Source organism: Carassius auratus, linkage group LG44F (assembly GCF_003368295.1).
Source record: "Carassius auratus strain Wakin linkage group LG44F, ASM336829v1, whole genome shotgun sequence".
Lineage (NCBI taxonomy): Eukaryota > Metazoa > Chordata > Actinopteri > Cypriniformes > Cyprinidae > Carassius > Carassius auratus.
Genome location: NC_039298.1, coordinates 5196636 through 5211581, shown reverse-complemented (window position 1 = coordinate 5211581; position 14946 = coordinate 5196636). Strand labels below are relative to the sequence as shown.

The window sequence follows — 14946 nt, the reverse complement described above, 5'->3', positions numbered from 1 at the left end:
AAGCAGTGTGGTTTAACTCTCCACAGCGGTTCCGTCTGCACCCCAGAGAGTGATTTCTAGCGTGAACGAGACTTCCCTGCGGCTGGAGTGGGATCCACCGAAAGAGAGCGGAGGCCGGGAGGACGTGGTCTACAACATCATCTGTAAGAGCTGTGGTTCTGGGAGAGGGGCCTGCACACGCTGCGGTGACAATGTGCAGTTCGTGCCCCGCCAACTGGGCCTGACCGATCCCCGGGTCTATGTCAGTGACCTGCTGGCCCACACGCAGTACACCTTTGAGATTCAGGCTGTGAATGGAGTGTCTGACCAGAGTCCTTTCTCACCTCAGTTCACCGCTGTCAACATCACCACAAACCAGGCCGGTAAGACAATAGTAAACATCGCAGAGGATGTTCATAGTAAAAATATTAATAATACATAAATAGTATATATGTATGAAATATGTATAATACAACTGATTTAGTATATTATAATATAATAGTATAATATATATTTTTTATATTATAGAATATTATATTTTATAGTTTATTTCATATTATATTGTTATGGTATTATACTATACATATTATTATATATTAATATATATTATTAAAATTATATTATAATTATATTATAATTAAAATTATATTATTAATAATATACGTATGTGTGTGTTTTTGTTTATTTTTTTAATTATATTTTTTTTATATATATATATGGAATTGATCTGGAAACTACAGGTGCTGGTCATATACTTAGAATATCATCAAAAAGTTGATTTATACAAGGAAACTTGTATATTATATTCATTCATTACACACAGACTGATATATTTCAAATGTTTATTTCTTTTAATTTTGATGTTTATAACTGGCAACTAAAGAAAATCCCAAATTCATTAATTCAGAAAATTATATTGTGAAAAGGTTCAATATTGAAGACACCTGGTGCCACACTGTAATCAGCTAATTAACTCAACACCTGTAAAGCCTTTACATGGTGTCTCAGTCTAGTTCTGTAGGCTACACAATCATGTGGAAGACTGCAGACTTGACAGTTGTCCAAAAGACGACCATTGACACCTTGGACAAGGACGGCAAGACACAAAAGGCCACCTAAGAAATGTGTCTAATTGTAGCCAGTTGATGCCACTGTTCATGTTCCCAAGGTTTTTTTTCCGCAACAGAAAGGTGCTTTGAGTTTTATAGGACACTATCATGAAAGTGATGTGTTTGCATCTTTTTATCTTCACCTGATCAGATTTCTCCTGTTCCCTCAATTTTTATCTGAGAACTGAAAGCTAGTCCACAACACTCGTCATATTGCTTTGTACAGGGATTTTAAATGCCAGTCAAAAAGAGCCAGTTCAAAAGGAACATAATAGTGTTTAATAGAGCATTTTAATGAGAGCCGTGCCCCCGGCTGTGCAGCAGTGAACTCGCTGGCCCTATCACTGGAGGCTGGGGCTCCACCGGTGTGCCTGTCAGTACACATTACCGCTTCACTTCGGCCATTAAAAGACAAAAATCCACCTCACACCATCCATAACACCCAAACCCCCCACCAAACACAGAGAGAGGGACAATACCAGGACCGGCTGCTCAGCCAGAGTCCAAGCCTGAGCTCAACGGCTATGGGTTTACACAACACTCAGGGATTGAGTTATTTATTAATAATGTTGCTCTGAGAAACTTGATAATGTTTTTTATAAAATATATGGTGTGTGTATCAAATAAATAAAAACAGTGTAAGAAAATGTGTTATTATTATTATGAAAAATTGGATATTAAGCCTCAGGGAAGGAATTTCGAGAGTAAAAAAATAAATAAGCATATTTCTTAATATCATAAGAACCTAAAAGGCCTAAGAACCTTTAAAAACCTTAGGCCTATAGGTATTCCCATTAATGTTTTCAAGTCTTTAATACTTTGTTTTAAGCTGCGATCAACTAGGAAATTAATTTGCTACAGTGGAAATTCGCGTGAAAAAAAAGAAAGATTCTGAGATCCATACTCGAAATACTCGTAATCTGTTCCTTTTATTCTCATCCAGAATACCGCAAGGACATATGAATTAATGTTTTTCACTGAGAGAGTACTACTTGTATTTCTCATAAATCGCAGTCAAAGAGCCGCGGAATAGTGAAGTACCAATTACTGCAGACTCTTTGGAAAACCGATCACTTCATCAAACCAAAATAACTTATTCTCATATATAATGACTTGCTGTATTTTATGGACGCATACCTGTGGTGGATTCTCTCCAGATATTTTGGGAGCTGCATTTCTTTGAAAACACTGTTAAGAAAAAAAACATGGCTGCTTAGAATAAACAAAATCCAAATGCTAATAGCATTTTTTGTTGTTGTTTTGTTGTTGCCATTCTGTTCCATGAGTTTTATAAACACTACCATTAAAAAAAAAACCAATATATATATATTTATATTATGCAACACATCTTTTTTCAACATTATTGATAATAAGAAATGTTTCTTGAGCACTAAAGCATATTAGAATGATTTCTGGAGGATCATGTGATACTAGTGCTGGTCACCATTCATTTTCCAGTGCTTGGGAAAAGAACAGCTTGAAGATTTCATGAAACTTCTGTTTTTTTTCGTCAAAGAAAGTAAGTCTTACAGGTTTCATATGTCATACAGTAAATGATGGATGATTATGACTTTGGCTTGTCTGTAATAAGTTCCCAGAGTGTAGTCCTGTCATCAACAATAATTTATGGGGGTTAAAAAGTTGCATGCGCCTGAAGAATTGAATCTTGTGATTGTTTGAAATGGTTCGTCTTCCTATTTGGAGAGTTAGTCTAATCACATCTGTCTTTCCTAGTGTTGTTTGGAGGAATCTCTCCAACATACACAACGGCACGCTCAACTCCTCAACAGTCCCATCCTCCTCACACACCATCCCATCATTCAGTGCAGTAAATCAAGACACAGGGCCTGTTCTGCCCATCGAAACTAGTGCATGGAAAAACACTTAATCATAGCTCAGGATCGAAGTTTACAGAGAAACCAAATAGCACAAGACGGATTTTTCTCACAACATTGTGCGTTTAATATTCCTGAGCTCTGATCAGCAACAGAGAAAGTATAATAACCCGAGGCCTTGAACTCTCTGAGCGATCAACCATCAACTTTATGCCAACTATAAATACAATGTATAAAACATCTTAAAACAGCCCTAATTATACAGAGATGGCACACGTGAAAGCATATCAGTGTCATTTATTTGACCAGTTTATTTAGAAAAATATTAAAATGGTCTTAAAATGCTCAGATATGATCTTACCTATTATATTTTATCATGCATGTCTAGGGAATCAGTACTTGGCATATAAACCGAATCACTTTCCTCCCCACAAACCCAAGTAAGCATGCCAGGAGCATATACTCTGCCACCCGCTGCTCCAGCTGAACCCTGTTCAAGGCATCGATTGGCTTTAAGGCACTGTGATTTGTTTGATCTTTAAACCATAAATGCAGTTTTACTAGCAGCGATAGTGTTTGCCAGCTTTCACGCTTGTCTTTTCGTTTCAAGCTTGTAAATGATAATGAAGTGTTACATGGGCTTCCAGAGTCTTTGTTTTAGTAGTCAGCCTGAAGCTGCAGTTGATATAATGGCTCCTCTATATCCAAAGCTGCACGGGTGCCAGAGAACTGAGTACAAGGCAGTGGGCAGTTAACATGGGAGCTCCACAACTATAGACATCATAGGTGACCTCTGTTGGAAATGCTGTTGTACTTGTGCAGTACTAAAACCAGTAATATTAAGGGGTGACCCCAAATAGGCGATGATTCGATGCTTTGATTCCAGGAGCCTGATTTGACTCCCAACCTCACATTCGAATATTCGCAGAGGTGTTATGATCATGCCATTTTATCTATGAGGGTGCTCAATCTCTAATTTCACATATACTACCGGTTTTCTCCCAATAATTTAATATACAGTCTAGTATTATAATTGCTGTAAATAAGAATCTGAAAAGGATTTTTCAGGTAGGGTACAAGTAATTTCAAACAATTTCGGTCGGTTTATATATGTAGTGTATATTATTTATCTCTTATGAGATGCGTTTGGTTGAGTTGCGCTGCAGAAAAGTATTTGTCCTTACGAGGTCAAGAAAATATGATCATATTACCCCAATTTTACAGTCTCTGCACTGGCTACCTATTAAGTTCCGCATCAGTTACAAATTATCATTACTTACCTATAAGGCCCTAAATGGTTTAGCTCCAGCGTACCTAACTAGCCTTCTACCACGTTACAACCCATCACGCACCCTAAGGTCACAAAACGCTGGACTTTTGGTAGTTCCTAGGATAGCAAAGTCCACTAAAGGAGGTAGAGCCTTCTCACATTTGGCTCCCAAACTCTGGAATAGCCTTCCTGATAATGTTCGGGGTTCAGACACACTCTCTTTGTTTAAATCTAGATTAAAAACACATCTCTTTCGCCAAGCATTCGAATAATGTATCTTTTTAATTGTGAGTGTAGTTGCATCTGATCAAAGGTGCATTTTTATTCATTAGCTTGGGTTAAACTAATTTTACTTTGTTGGATCAGCAGCTATGCTAATGATGTCTGTATTTTGTTTCTATGTTTTGCCACGGGATTCACATCCCGTGGTAACTAGGATTTACACAAGCTCCAGTCTGGATCCAGAACACCTGAGAAGAGATGATGCTGACCCTCAGAGGACCTCAGATGATGCTATCCCTGAATGAACAAACAGAACTAACAATTATTCCTAAATGTGTGACTTAATCATATAATAACTTAATTAATAATATTGATAGTTCATCGCCTAGCTGACTACGTCTTGTATTATTATTATTTTTTAGTTTTTCTAAAATCCTGTCAAATGTGCACAAACTACTAGCTACTACTAAATATTGTAGAAACATAATTTTCTGTAAAGTTGCTTTGTAACGATTTGTTTTGTAAAAAGCGCTATACAAATAAACTTGAATTGAATTGAATTGAATTCTTCAGCGCGCAGCACAAGCAGGACAAACGATGCATAATATTAATAACTATGGGACTGTCATATGCATAGCATTATAATGAGAAAACTATTATAATAAAATGCTGTTAATTTTTTGAGTTTAGTTGCCGTGTTTCTAAGCGTTGTTGCATGAAGAATGCTTTCACAAAAGGAGTTCATTCAGAGTCAACAGTTGTGTTGATTAATATTTTTGTGAAAACTGATCATTTTCCAGGCCTCATTGATGAATAAAGAACAGAAGTGATTTGAAATCACCTTTTTTCAGTCTTTGCTGTCACTTAATGAATAAAAATATTATTTTTTTTATGGAGCATACAAACGTGGGATTTTCGTGATTCATTTTAATTTATTTATTAAGGATTATGCGATGTATTCATTTGAATGTTCTTAATAAAAAGAGGGGCATTGGCTTGGCTGAGATTCTGTGTTGTGATCTAAACTCATTCAGCATTGAGAAGCTCTCTAATGTAATCCTTATTATGAATTAATTTCTCATGAAAAGATTCTTAGATGAATTCCCACACGTTATGTATCCAGCTATGTTTATTTCTCATTCAATCGTTACCTTTTTTATCACCTTCTCTACAGCTCCATCTGCTGTGTCAATCATGCATCAGGTCAGTCGAACCGTGGACAGCATCACACTGTCCTGGTCCCAGCCAGACCAGCCCAATGGGGTCATTTTGGACTATGAGCTGCAGTATTATGAGAAGGTAATAAATCATCAAATACAAACATACTGGAAATTGTCCAGCTATTCTCTCAAAAAATGAAGTTCAACTGAGGTGAACTTAAAAAAAATCTGTTTCAATAAATATAATAATAATATTTTGGGATAAATGAATTATGCTCTTATACAAGCTTAAATTAAGATTAATTAAGAGTGGAATCTGAGCTCAGGCCACATTAAGTGCCTGTGATCCCTAAATGAAGTAACTTCAATGAAGAACTAAATTAAAAACACTACATGAATAACACAAATTTCCAATGTGTCTGTGAAGTTCTGGATTTCTGTACATCCCGTTATGCTAATGAAATTGCTAATGTAGTACCAACAGAGTATATTAAGTAAACCTCCATTGTGCTAACTTAGATTAACTATGTGCAATGAAATGAAAGTTCACAAGTTGTTGCATTAGCATAATTGTAATTAACTAAATTGGTCAAGCAGCAAAACCAAAAGAAATTAAACTGAATCATTGACATTTCTTCTAAAATGTGGACCATTTTATTATTCTAAACATGACTTTAATTGCTTCTGTATGGATTTTGTTGTATGTGATTTTTGATCTTTGGTTCAAATCTAGAATACGGCAGAGTCGAACTCCTCTCTACTGCGGAGTCAGACGAATACAGCGGTGATCCGGGGCCTGAAGCAGGGGACCATCTACGTCTTCCAGGTGCGGGCCAGGACGGTGGCAGGCTTTGGACGTTTAAGTGGGAAGATGTACTTCCAAACAATGACTGAAGGTACTGGACTTTAACAAACGTTTGGCAATAGACATGTTGGTTTTGCTTTTCTGCTTTCCCAATTAATAGTCAGATTATTTCTTTACAAGTCAGGTGCCATAGTCTGGTTAAAAACCACTTTCAAGTCTCTGAAATAGCTTTAACCACAGTGTGTTGGACCACAATGTGGGATCTGTGTGTCAAGGGCAAAGCCAGAAACATGAGCAAATAGCCAAGCCATCGCAGCATGTTGCTTGTTCTTATACTAATCTGAGACGTGTAGCCATGTTCACTTTGACGAAAATGAAAACATTTGACAGAAGGGAACACTCTGCTACTTGGAAACGCATTTATTTGTGTTTAGCAGGCATCAGAATATTCTGAGGCATATCTGACAAAATCCAGAAAGTGACTGTTGACAAATTGTTATTAAAATGTCACACATGAAAAAAAGTGTTGACAGTCAATTGCTAAAGATGAGTCAACACCCTGTAAAGGTTTGTCAGCCAATCAGAATCAAGAATTTAACAAAACTGTGATATAAAATGTGGCAAATTTAGTCAGTTTTCCGTGTACACTACTGATCAAAAGTTTGGGCTCAGTAAGAATGTTTTTTGGAAGATTCATTAAATTGATCAAAAGTGACAGTAGAGACATTTATGAACAGTCAAATCATTTAATGTTACAAATGATTTCCGTTTCAAATAAATGCTGTTCTTTTGAGCTTTCTATTCATGGCAGAACCCTGGGGAAAATATATCATGCAGCACTATTTTCAATATTGATAATAGTATGAAATGTTATTACAAATAATAATAAATATTTCTTCAGCACTTAATTAGCATGTTAGAGTTAGGATCATGTTAGGACAGTATGCAAAGTGACTTTTTAATTGTATTCAAGTTAAATGTTAGATTTTTTTTTGTGATGAAAAATAACAAAAGCTGATCTGATTTTGTGTCTACCATGTACACATCTGAAGAGGAGTACAGCTCCAGCCTGCAGGAGAAGCTGCCCCTCATTATCGGCTCTGCTGTTGCTGGTGTTGTTTTTCTCATCGCTGTGGTTGTGCTCATTATTGTCTGTAACCGGTGAGTCTGTTGCTTACCATGATCTGGAATCGATTAAACAAAACTGAACAGATGTTTCAAAGTAGCCCCTTTTTTCTGACATTTTCCTTCTTCTCCTGTTGGGGTCTCATCAGGAGAGGCAGTGACAGGACAGAATCTGAATACACTGACAAGCTTCAGCATTACACCAGCGGCCACAGTGAGTAAACCATTCAGTGGCTTTATAATATTTCATTTGTGCTTATAATATTTACTTCATCTTTTTAAACAAGGCTCAAGTCAATAAATGAAAACAGCAGAGCACATATCAACAACATTTTAACCACGGCACAAATTGACTTACAATTTGAAGATCTTTGCCACAAAATGACACGCTATGAACTTCAGTTTATTCAAATTGGTTCACGTGTCGATAAAATAAGGTAGTTGACCATAATTCGATTTTGCTTCATTTCCTCTTCCAAAAGTGCTTGCTTGTTTAGAATACTTTATTATTTAGTGTGCCATACAATTCTGTTTCATTGATGGGTGTTATAATGTTGACAGATAATTCAATAAGAAAAATCATTTACTGTGAATATACAACACTGATTCTTAAGATATGGGACAAAACGTAAGTTATAAATACAACTACAGTATATATATATATATATATGTGTGTATATAAATATGTATATATATATATATATATATATATATATATATATATATATATATATATATATATATATATATATATATGTGTGTGTAACTAAATACATGTATCAGAAATATAATGTAATATAACATAATATAATGCTTGTACATTTGTGTTATTTTGGAGATCTGATTTTTTTTTAGGGAAGATCTTCAAAACTTTAAAAAAAATAGAAAAATTAATTTAAAATTTAATTAAAAAATTGGATTTTGTCTCACCCTGTCTTTTGAGAATCAACATTACACTATTATTACAGTATAGGCAATATATTTGGTGCATACACTGCAGCTCCTGTTTCTCTTTCCAAGTGGCTCCAGGAATGAAGATCTACATTGATCCTTTCACATATGAGGATCCCAATGAGGCGGTGCGTGAGTTCGCCAAAGAAATAGACGTGACCTGTGTGAAAATCGAGCAAGTCATTGGTGCAGGTAAATTTCACTGTTCACATAAATAAGGAATATTTGAATATGCATAGATTTAATGGCATAGAGTGCTGATTTGCAGTCTAACCCACATCTTGCATATCATCTAGATTACATATAAGCAAATCGACCATTAATTAGAAAGCAGCTGAAATCTAGCAAAGCATACATTTACACCTTTGATTATTGTTAAAACGTTTTAGTAAGCTGGGCTGGTAATTTAATTGTTTTCTTCTGAACTGGATCAATCAACTGGTCTAATAATTTAACCTTTTAAGGTGAGTTTGGAGAGGTATGTAGCGGTAATCTCAGGCTTCCTGGGAAGAGGGAGATTCTGGTGGCCATTAAGACTCTGAAATCAGGCTACACTGAGAAGCAGCGGCGGGACTTCCTGAGCGAAGCCAGCATCATGGGGCAGTTTGACCATCCCAACATCATCCACCTGGAAGGAGTGGTGACCAAGAGCACTCCAGTAATGATCATCACTGAATTCATGGAGAACGGATCACTGGACTCCTTTCTTCGGGTAAGCTTCACTGTTGCTGCAAGAAAACAACAAAAGTAACATTGAAAGTGCACTTCAATTTTATAAGTTGTCTTTGACTTGCTGACATCTAGTGTCAAAAACATTTTTAGCTACCGATGCCATTTTATGCGCTGTTCACACAGTTTACCATCATTCAGTTGTTTAACAAGTGAAATAAATCAACATGCCCACTTCTTTTTACTTTTAATTGGGCTGCACGAGCCATATAATCATGGTTATTTGTAAAAAAAAAAAAAATAACCTACAATAACCACACAACAGCTTTTTAATTCACAGTGCGTGATATCAATACTTGAGCTGCTTTAAACTGACCCAGGATCCCATTGGACAGGGCCCAGATGTGTCTGCCGAGACTGAAGTCCAGATGTTTTGCCACAAGATTTTGCCACAAGCTCACATAACAAAGATGTTTTGTTAGAAAGGCTGATATAAAAATGTTAGAAAAGCTTTTTTTTTCTTAATGTAGAGAGGAAACATATGTGTAGCATTTGTCATCAGCACAAAATTGAATTATATTTTAATATATTTCATATATCTCTGTATCTTAGCAAAATGATGGCCAGTTCACTGTCATTCAGTTGGTTGGCATGCTGCGTGGCATTGCAGCTGGCATGAAATACCTCTGTGACATGAACTACGTACATCGTGATCTGGCTGCCCGCAACATCCTGGTTAACAGCAATCTAGTGTGCAAAGTGTCCGATTTCGGGCTTTCTCGCTTTCTGGAAGAGGACACATCAGATCCTACATATACAAGCGCCCTGGTGAGTGTCTGTCTAATGGGTTATATGGACTGTTGCTATGTGGCAGCATCTACTTCATGCTAATATAATATTTCTTATTAAATTCAATGTCCACAAAGGGAGGGAAAATTCCAATACGATGGACTGCTCCCGAGGCCATTCAATACAGGAAGTTCACGTCCTCGAGTGATGTGTGGAGCTATGGGATCGTAATGTGGGAGGTCATGTCCTATGGAGAGCGACCATACTGGGACATGAGCAATCAAGATGTATGAATCAGTTCTTATATGATTGCATAGTCATATTGATGATTACAGATTCTATTCTATTTTTCCATGAAGAGCTGAATAAGGATGTCCCCTAGTGGACGAACAGTGTCATTAAACACCACCTGAAAGTGCATACATGAACATGTGTATAACATTTTTATTGTTTTGTTAAATTGATGTATTTTTAAGTATAACATGTTTAATAAATAATTTATCTTCCTATTTATCTAGGTAATAAATGCAATCGAGCAGGATTATAGGTTACCTCCTCCTATGGACTGTCCAAATGCACTGCACCAACTAATGTTGGACTGCTGGCAGAAGGACCGAAACAACCGTCCGAAGTTCAGTCAGATTGTTAACTCTCTGGATAAGATGATCCGTAATCCTGGCAGTCTGAAGGCCACCACTCCTCTCTCTTCAGGGTAAGAGATTTAATTCTGGGTCAACACGGACGAGAAGGGGCCAGCAAGCACTGAGCACTGAATTGTTTTCAGTTCAGTAGTCTGAACCGTATAATCGTAAAAAAAACGAATTGTTATTGCAAAAAATTTAAACAATCAATCTTATTAGAATTCAGTATTCTTACCACAGCCATTTGTCTGAACTTTATAATTAGAATCTAGTTTTAGTTTTTTTAAGTTAAATTTGCTCAGTTTGAATCTGTATTTAATCATTTAATATCAGTGTAAACAATATTAAATATGTGATTGTTTGTCACAACACGGAAAAATTTTATTAATCCCCCTCCAAATTTGAATAAAAAACACCAAATAAATAAAATAAGGTATCAAAATCTTGAAAAATTACGCACTATTCTCTGCTCTCAAACGCTAGGGATGTGTGTCCACTCTCTGCGCTTAAACCACGCCCACTGGCAAGAAAACCATCTCTCTCAGCTGTCAAATACTGCTACAATCTGAATGGATTCGACCTCTGGCTGCTTAATTAGATTTACACAGCCATACATGTTTGGCAATATGTATTTACGTTACGAATGCATAGCTAGCTAGCAAGCTGTAGGCTGTAGTAATTTAACGCTAATGACAGTAACTCATGATTGAGCGGGTGAACCACTGATGCTAATGAGCTCAAGTTATTAGAGGGTTAGACGAGGCTCCAGTGTGTCATTGAGACAGATTTCATCCCCACCCAAAAAATCCTGAACACAAAAATGGTTAAAAACAGTTTAACGGTATTACTACGTAGTCTTTGTAAAGTGTTTTCAGCATACATTTCTAACATTTATAATGTGTATATAAGGTATTTAGAAAAATGTAAAGACTGAAGAGTAACAAAAATAGTTTATAGTTTATAGTAATCAAATGTTTCTTGAGCATCTAATCAGCATATTAGGGTGTACTCACACTATGCACGGTTGCCTTGAACCTAGCCCGAGCTTGATTATCCCTCCTCTCCACTCCGTCATGTATGAGGTACCGGAGACAACCACTCTCGCTAATATTCTGCCGAATAATTAATAATAATTAATTTATCATTGATTTTCACTTGTATGTATCAGCAAATTATTACGGAGATAGCTGAGGTTAATGAAATAATTTACAGTTTTACTCACAAACTACATTTCCTGTTTATCAATAAGGTAAGAACGAGAGCCATTATAAACCTTAATCTTGTTGTTTTAATTAAATTTACTGAAAAGTATAGCGTAGTAGTAAATATGTTAATGATGGCACAGATCACTCTCACTAGTCAAACGAACCGTGCTTTGGGGATCAAACACGTTCAGGCGCGGTTCAAAACAAGTAGTGTAAGTTCATCCTTAAGAATGATTTCTTAAGGATCATGTGACACTGAAGACTGGAGTAATGATGCTGAAATGAAATATTAAATTATAGTAATTCTATTTTTTATTGTATTAATCTTTCTCAATATGACTGTTTTAAAAACAATTTGATCAAATAAATGCGGCCTCGGTGAGCAAACTTTAGTTTGGTAGTGTATGATACAGTTTTTCCTTTTTAATTTATTTAGTTGGGTCAGATGGTGGGGTTTTTCTAGTTTAGCAGAATACACTTTTTTCTTTTTTTTTTCTTTTTTTTAAGATAAGTTCACTTCCACAATGAAAATTCTGTCATCATTTACTCACCCTCCACTTGCTCCAAACCTGTGTGAGTTTCTTTCTTCTGTTGAACACAAAAGATATTTTGAAAAATGTTAGTATCCGAACAGTTGTTGGGCATCATTGACTTCCATATTAGGAAAAAATATATATGCAATACAATGATTCCCCTCAACTGTTCGGATACCAACATTTTTCAAAATATCTTTTGTGTTCATTAGAAGAAAGAAACTCATGATACACATGATATAATTCTCATCCGAGTGAAGTTGATTCTGGTGCTGTTTTGCAGCGTACATCTACCTCTGCTGGACCGCAGCACACCAGACTTCTCCAGCTTCAGCACAGTGGACGAATGGCTGGATGCCATCAAAATGGGCCAGTACAAGGAGAACTTTGCCAACGAAGACCTCACTACCTTTGAAGCCGTGTCTCAGATGAATATGGAGTAGGTTTTCGCTATCTTCTGTATAGCTCAACATATTCACATCAGTCATTTTCATTCAGTTCCAGCTTTAGCCACCAGGAACCTATTACTGTAAATTTGATAGATAGTCTTGTTTGCTTAGATCTTTCTTTTATTGTGACATTATGCAGTTGCTTCTCTCACACCCTCTTTCTGTCCTTACAGTGACATTCTGAAGGTGGGAGTCACACTAGCAGGCCACCAGAAGAAGATTTTCAACAGTGTGCAGATGATGCGAGCCCAAATGAACCAGATCCAGTCAGTGGAGGTTTGAGTGGAGGATGGGAGCAGTCTGTGCACACCAGACCCCTGTGGACCTCCAGAGCCCAGCAGTAGTCACTTTCTCTAGGGATGATCAAGAGCAGATCCCCACAAGACCGCTATGGTCTCGATACTGCACCAGCACACTGAAGGCAACCTGTAGTCTTTGCAATGGCCAAATGAATCCTTTAAATTGGCTGCATTTAAATGCAAATTTATATTCCAGTATTATCTCTGCCTTTGCAGTGTATCTGATAAACCACATAAAAACCTCTCATGTCTTTTGGAATTTTAGTATATCTGTCATTTAATAGACAATTAAAATACATTTATAATTTAAGGTGGCCACTTTGTCAAATATACCATTTGCATAAAAAATTATAGCCTTTTGTATGTAAATTCCTCGCTCTAAGCAGCTTTCTCTATTGTTACATCCTGAAATGTGCTAAATCACCTGCCAGGTAACTATTTTTGCTCAAGTATTTCTAAGCATTTTCTAGGTCCATTGAAAAGCATTTATAAAGTGCAGCCATTATACTATTAAAATTCAAATATTAGAAGAATATCTCACAGTTCACAGAATTAGAATAAAATGGAGTCACTTTTATCATGATATGTTATATTGGGTATAAATTTATTCAGAGCGTTTCCATGTGCAGAATAAAAGAGTTGCAAAGCTTGTTCAACCATGTAAATGTAGCCACCATCACAAATTATCTTATAAAGATGATAATTATTATTCCGGGCAAATTCATTAAATGAGAAATAATCCGATTTTGATTATATAGCCCCTTTACTCTTTAATATGATTTGGCCATATTCACCAGAAATGCGTTGAAAAATTTAACATTTAAAAACATTGTCTCAGTGTGCATCTGAAAAGGACTATGGACTAATAGCAAGAAAAAAGGAGAAGCAATTATACATGTGTGATGCTCATGTATGATGAGGAATGATCCATTTGATGGATCTTGTGCTGGCAGAATATGCCAATATGAGGACTGTTGTTAAAATTACAACTATGTGAATAGTAGGTAAAGCAACCAGTACTGGTTCAGTCTGTTTTGTTTTTTTACAAAGAAATGTGATGAATATTTTTTATTTTCTTGATGAGTTTTATTTATTTGTTTTATGCTTTGTAACACCATTACTTTGCAATTATCCATATAACCATGCACCAGTGTTGTACTATAGATGTTCTTGTCACATATCAGAAGCACTTCATGTGCTGATTTCCTCACAGAGCCTGCCGACTTTTATAGAGTGTGCATGCCGGTTTTTATTTGATGTTTACTTTCTATCCCAATAGTATGTGTCCCTTAGTCTTAATTTTTCATGTTTAGAAAAATATTTGACAATTTCTTATACTTATGTATATGTATACATATATAATTATGTTTGTGCATATATACAGTACATGCTGGCACTTTACAATTAGGGTACAATTTGTTTTAAAGGCACTAATCCCATCTTTTTTTTTTTTTGTAAGAATTGTTCGAAGTTTGACAAACTATTATCTAACAAGATTAGCTTGAAAGTAGCTAGATTTTGAACTCTTCTAAATGATCCCGTCTTTCCCTTGAATTTTGTATTTGGCCGGTCCCACTTTTATTTTCAGGCCTTATTTTGTATCCTATTTGCGGTCCACATGAAATAGTTCTTGGCACCAATGAAGCGCTGCACATACAAAAAGCTGCTTATGAAATTGAAGAATGAGATGAAAAGAGAACAGACCTTTGGGAGACCTAAAGACATATTACAAAAGACTTTTAAGTCTGCTTTAACTGAAAGATGTGTTTTATAATAATTATGAATTTTAACATCGATATTCTTCCTTACTGTTATAGTTTTGTGCAGTTTATCTGAATTTTAGTGCCGTGGCAAAGGTTATTTGACAGTTTGAGCCTGGATTAAGTGAAAAGACTTCACTGGCCG

General features: G+C 36.0%; 1 protein-coding gene across 2 annotated transcripts in view; it reads left to right on the top strand.

Moving 5' to 3' along the window:
* LOC113068386 (ephrin type-B receptor 2-like) overlaps nt 1-14946 on the top strand; it is a 47942-nt gene extending 32996 nt beyond the window's left edge. The window contains exons 5-16 of one of the 2 annotated variants that reach the window (XM_026241131.1): nt 27-362; nt 5590-5714; nt 6309-6471; nt 7433-7541; nt 7655-7719; nt 8535-8648; nt 8921-9168; nt 9738-9953; nt 10052-10201; nt 10433-10626; nt 12577-12732; nt 12916-14946. In XM_026241131.1, the coding sequence (XP_026096916.1) occupies nt 27-362; nt 5590-5714; nt 6309-6471; nt 7433-7541; nt 7655-7719; nt 8535-8648; nt 8921-9168; nt 9738-9953; nt 10052-10201; nt 10433-10626; nt 12577-12732; nt 12916-13024 (1985 nt within the window). In that variant the 3' untranslated portion in view covers nt 13025-14946. Of the gene's footprint in view, nt 1-26; nt 363-5589; nt 5715-6308; nt 6472-7432; nt 7542-7654; nt 7720-8525; nt 8649-8920; nt 9169-9737; nt 9954-10051; nt 10202-10432; nt 10627-12576; nt 12733-12915 lie in introns of both variants that reach the window. The other variant, XM_026241130.1, reaches the window with a different exon arrangement.